The sequence below is a fragment of the Gymnoscopelus microlampas genome (assembly GCF_963454915.1).
Source record: "Gymnoscopelus microlampas genome assembly, chromosome: 22".
Lineage (NCBI taxonomy): Eukaryota > Metazoa > Chordata > Actinopteri > Myctophiformes > Myctophidae > Gymnoscopelus > Gymnoscopelus microlampas.
The window spans coordinates 15,359,376-15,365,375 of record NC_139959.1 but is presented as its reverse complement, the minus strand read 5'-3'; the positions used below and the strand labels follow the sequence as shown (position 1 = coordinate 15,365,375).

The 6,000-nt window shown below is 42.1% G+C and overlaps 1 protein-coding gene across 4 annotated transcripts in view; it reads left to right on the top strand.

Annotated features, from left to right (window-relative positions):
* Window positions 1–1,460: 1,460 nt before the first annotated feature.
* Window positions 1,461–6,000, top strand: part of jph1a (junctophilin 1a) — a 58,856-nt gene continuing 54,316 nt past the window's right edge. For 2 of the 4 annotated variants that reach the window (XM_084048632.1, XM_084048630.1), the window contains exons 1-2: window positions 1,461–1,646; window positions 1,814–2,384. In XM_084048632.1, coding sequence (XP_083904758.1) covers window positions 2,006–2,384 — 379 coding nt within the window. In that variant the 5' untranslated portion in view covers window positions 1,461–1,646; window positions 1,814–2,005. The remainder of the gene's footprint in view (window positions 1,647–1,813; window positions 2,385–6,000) is intronic. The other 2 variants (XM_084048629.1, XM_084048631.1) reach the window with 2 other exon arrangements.

Sequence of the window (6,000 nt, the reverse complement as noted above, 5' to 3'; positions counted from 1 at the left end):
TGGTGGGAGACAGAAGGTGGGCACCAATAAGATTGGCCACCTCGGTGTTAAATTGGCTATTTTTTTCCTCCAGAATGTTAAAATATAAAATGTTTTTAAGTAAAGTAAAGTAGACCTATACATGATTAGAACATGCTTAAACATTCGACAAGTAAGTTCTACTTCTACAATTGCTGCAAATAGCTACAGAATCTGTATATCCAGTCCATGTGCTTGCAAATTATAATAACAGCAAAAGTGCAGCCAGGTCTCTGCCAAGTCAAGTAGGTTATTGTAGGTCAGCAATGTTCGGAATTTGCCAATCAGAATGGAATGTGAAAAATCAGACGGATCCATCTTGATCACTTGACTATATAGTTAATGTGTACCGATGATGTTTGGACAAAATTTGTAGGAGTAAATATTTTTTTTAAAGTGCAAAATGTGGCCTCCTGGTGGCACTATAATAGGGCAATGTTAAAAGGGTGGAATTTATTTCCCAACGTAGTGCAAATGTGCGTGCAAAGTTTCACCGTAATTGGACGCTGTGATTCATGATTTCATGATTTGTGGCATTTTGTTCAAAATGGGCAACTCCTGCAAATGTCAGGATGGAATATGAAAAATCAAACAGACCCGTCTTGATCACATGACTATAGAGATGTGTACTGATTTGCTTGACATTTTTGATTAAATCTGAAGGAGTCTCTTGGTGGCACTATAAAAGTCACATGTGAAAAATGCAGGGCAAAGGTTTTTCCTTGGCCTCTATGGAGTGCATACAAAGTTTTACAGAGATCAGTGCATAGGTAAAAACACGAATTGGCCTATTATAGCACCACCATGAGGCTGATTTGAACATTTTCAAGTGGCATTTCCTCCTTGTCCAAGTCGGAATGTGTGTGCAAACTTTCATGGAAATCGCACGTGTGTTCATGATTTCAGGCATTTTGTTCAAAATGGAGCACTCCTGCAAACTTTGGAAGCCAATCTTAGCCAATCAGGATGGAATATGAAAAATCTGAAAGACCCGTTTCGTTTAATGACTATAGAGATACTGTGCACCGATTTGTGTGATGTTTGGACAAAATCTGTAGGAGTACTGTCAAATGATGGGTTTTTAGCAAAAAACGGCCTCCTGGTGGCGCTATAACAGGTCGATCTGAATAATTGGGAGCAGGGGTTCTGCTCTGGCATCCAGGGAGTGTGTATGCACAGTTTCGCTGCCATCGGACCAACGGCGCAGGAGATTAGCCGCTTGCAGACAGACGTATACACGGACGGACGGACGGACAAGTGTCTCAGCCACGCCTTCGGCCTGGCGGAGACAATAATACTCCAAAAAATGTAGTTTACTTAAGTACAGTAGGCCTACTCGAGTAAATGTTGCTACTTGGTTACTAGTATCCTATCCACCATGGACTGTCACTGGTGGGAGGTTCCACTTGCATGACGCTGCGAGTGGCGGTGTGTGTTCTATCCAGCAGCCACTCGACGCGTCTCTCTCTCTCCCTGTGTGACCAGTGGGTGAGAGGAGGGGGAGATCAGTGTGTATGTGTGTGTGAGATCAGTGTGTGCGCGTGTGTGTGTGTATGTGTGTGTGACCAGTGGGTGAGAGGAGGGGGAGACGGACAGACCAACGGCCGAAAAACAGCGTGCAGCCTCCGGTAAATGACGGCCTCCCATTCATACCTTTGCACAGTCTTCACATAATAACAATACTCATGCCTTTTCTGTTGCATAATATCAGTGTCTGGAACCACTAAGCTCATTGTTGCTCATCATCTTACCGTCCTTTGTTTTATTTATTTTTATTTTTACTTGTGTAAAACAGAGTCATCTTTTTGGGCTCATCATCCTTTCTTCACCATCATCATCCGACCTGGATCCCTCCTCGGTGGCGACGGGGGGAACACAGCAAGTGCACTGCTTTATTTTTTTTAATTTTAATTTTTTTTATTTTATTTTTTTATTTCAATTTAAATGATTTTTTTTATTTTTTTATTTTTTTAAAGCCCCATTCTGAATGACGGGCGGACGGTTCGACTTCGACGACGGCGGCACTTACTGCGGCGGGTGGGAGGATGGCAAAGCCCACGGACACGGCATCTGCACCGGACCCAAGGGCCAGGGCGAGTACGCCGGGTCCTGGTCGCACGGGTTCGAGATAGTCGGGGTGTACACCTGGCCCAGCGGCAACACCTACCAGGGCTACTGGTCCCAGGGGAAGAGGCACGGGCTCGGCGTGGAGACCAAGGGAAAGTGGACCTACCGCGGCGAGTGGAGCCACGGGTTCAAAGGCCGGTACGGGGTCCGACAGAGCCACAACACGCCGGCCAGATACGACGGGACCTGGAGTAACGGACTGCAGGATGGGTATGGGATCGAGACCTATGGAGATGGTGGTAAGAGAGAGAGAGACCCTCCCGTTGTACAAGAGTCTGTTGCTATACAGACATCATGATTATATGTGTACTGTGTGTGTACAATAGACGGTTGTCTCTTCAATGGCATCGTCTGATGATGAGCTGTTATGCATTTGCAGTGGTGGAAAAAGTACTGTCAGATATTTTACTCAAGTAAAAGTAGCAATACCACAATATGGAAATACTCAAGTAAAAGCCCGTGTTTCAATATGTTACTTGAGTAAAAGTACAAAAAGTATTGGCATCAAAATATACTTAAAGTACCAAAAGCAAAAGTACTAAAATGTTTGAAAATAGCAGATGTACAAGCTCACAGCCTATGGCAATGGTGGTGGTAAGAGAGAGAGACCCCCCCCCCCTGTAAAAGAGTCTGTAGCTACTAGCTACATCATCATCATGATGCTGTAGGCTACACAACATCAGTGGTGGAAAAAGTACTCACATTTTTTACTTAAGTAAAAGTATCACTACTGCAATGTGGAAATACTCAATCAAAATGTACTTAACGGACTGCAGGATGGGTATGGGATTGAGACCTATGGCGATGGTGGTATGGCTGGGAGTCGCCCCCTTATATACTTAAAGTACCAAAAGTAAAAGTACTAAAATGTTTCGGAATAGCAGATCTAACAAGCTCACAATGCGCAGCATTGCGACGCGTTGTAAGCTTGTAGATTGGACATTTTCAAATAGCTCAGGTATAAGATAGGGCTAAAGTGGTTAATGTATGTTTTATAATATAATAATGTATACCTGTCTGTTGCTACATCATCATGATGATGCTGTAGTACTGTAGGCTACAACAGCAGTGGTGGAGAAAGTACTCACATTTTTTACTTAAGTAAAAGTATCAATACTGCAATGTAGAAATGAAATACTTACAAGTAAAAGTCTGGAATTAAAAATTCACTTGAGTAAAAGTACAAAAGTGTCGGTATCCAAATGTACTTAAAGTACCAAAAGTAGAAAGTACTTGTTAGGCAGAATGTCCCATTTCACAATTTTTCAAATGGATAATAAATGTATTCAAAATAGCAGATACACAAGCTCACAATGCGTCGCATCGCATTGTGAGTAAATGTACTTAGATACTTCACAGACGGTTGTCTCTTCAATGGCATCGTCTGATGAGCTGTTATGCATTTGCGTGAGGATGCTCCTCCAGTTGAATCAGTGCATGGATCTTCCATCCATCCCATAAGGTTTGGGGTTGGTTGGTGTGTTTTATTGCGCACTGCGCACCACCACCACGCATCAAGCATAGGCTATAATCTCCTGAAACCATCCACAATATCTGTGAATTGTCGCTCTTATGATATATTAACTTATTGGATTTTTTTTACAACAGTGGTTCTCAAAGTGGGGTCCGGGGACCCCCAGCTACATTGGTTAATAGTCTATTAATATTGCATTGAAATCAGTTTAATAACTTTAACCTTACATCATTGGCTATTGGAAATTAACAGATCTACAAGCTCTTGTAGATCATGGAACATTTTTGTTATTTTTTAAAAACATTTTAACAACACATATCTTTGTGTATGGGTTTCCCTTGCTCAAAATATTTTAAAATGGGGTCTGCGGTCAAATACGTATTCATTTGGGGTCCTTGACATGAAAAGGTTTGAGAACCATTGCTTTACAAGACAAAGTTATGTCTTATTCCAGGCCAGTCACTTCCATTTAGTAAATACTGTAGGCCTTATTGATTTCTAATTCTTGCTCATGGGTGGGTGACAGAGCCACCCCTCTCACCGGCTCAGTGTCACCATGCCCCGACTAAACAGGGAGTTTGACAATCAGAGCAAATCAGGGCTAAAGTGCTCAGACAGTTTGAGCTAATTTACAGTCAGACTATCACCTATCCCCTCAGGCATTTTCACATGTGAATCCACATCAAAACATCCTCGCGAATCTACCTCAGTAGTTGTAAAAGAAAAGGAAAAAAAGAAGAAGCTAATGTTATACTCATTTACATTCATTGACCCAAAAGTCAAGTCACACCAAAGTGTTGACAGGCTCCCGCTGGTGCTGAGTGTGAGAGGAGGTCGTGGTGGTTGAAGCAGCTCTCTGACCCCTGATCTCAGTAATTAATTGAGTGTTGTTCACAGATTAGTGTGTTCGCAGATTAGATTGTTCACAGATTCGCACAGATTAGAGAGGTGTGATATGGGATATAATAACTCTTATCCCACACGGCACTAACGCCCTATGATCAGTGCTGTCCAAAACAATTGGTTTCGCAAGCTATTCTGTCAGTCCACAGTGTAATCCCCCTTTATTTGTGATACATATTTAGTTGTGATATCTGAACAGATTAATGATGTAATTTCTAGATGTTTCTAGATTGGATGAATGGTTATTCATACCGACTTGACATCTTTGTTAAATGTCCAAAACTGTTATTTTTCAGGATTCAAATTCAAAAATAGCAGATCGACAAGCTCAAAACCCACAAAAAGTTAAATTATGAAGATAAGAGGTTTCTGCCCAACAGCAGCTGTATGCTGTACATATATAAATATATATACACACAGTTGTGTGGTAAAAAGAAATCCCTATGATGACTGGGGTAGAGAGGGATGTGAGTTAGCAAACAATCTGATCTGTGAACCGGATCTAGTGAACATCTGTCTGCCTGACCCCAGTGTCACATGATCCTGATAACCTGAGCTGTGGGGTGAAAAAACAGAGGCACAGCAGCGCCAGCCTTTTAATCTCAGGCTTTGGGCAAACTATCTATCTATCAGATCAGTATGTGTCCAAACCAAGCTGTGTCGTTTTTACCCTGCTAATCTGATGGACGAGTGGCTTAATATTGCACTGTTTATTGGTCCGTGCAATTTGAAAATGTTGGATTAACCAGCCTCAGCACGCACTGCAGCACACACATGCTCTGTGTTCATTTAACTCGGTGACTCGGTGTGTAAAGAAATTACCCAAATTGACCTGTAAGGGCAGAACCAAATGGGATTCATGAAATATTCCACTCATTATGCGACTCATAGCAATTCCTCCACATCAGAGACGAACGGTGGGTGATGAATATGTCTACTGTCCGCGGTGTGTGTGTGTGTGTGTGTGTGTGTGTGATTTGTGCCACACAAAAATAAGCCCATCGGCTGAGTGATTCACTTGAATTGGCAGGGATCGTCAAGTATGAACCATCCTAATCAAATCTCTGTGATTGAGATAGTTGTGTTGGGAGTTCCAGCCGCTGAAAAGCGGCCTAGAAGATGATGTTTCATCAGTGGGAGATGCTCAGCATCCCTGCATTGGCACTCCTTGAACATTCCTTCAGTATATATTCATCACACACCATGTTCTCATCTCTCAACTCTAGATCAGTGATTCCCAAGCTGTGGGCCAGCTAGGGCCCACCGTTGGGCCGTGAAGATATTGCAAGTAGCTCCCCCAAATAATTGGCGAAATACTATGATTTTAATGATAATATTAAACAATGAATGTATAAAAAAATGTTATGGTATTTTTATTTCTTTAAACCCTTAAAGAAAAGTTTTCACTGCAATACAGATAGTTTCATTGATCCCCCTGGAGCACAATCGATTGATTGAGCATTGAAATAAACGCTCTG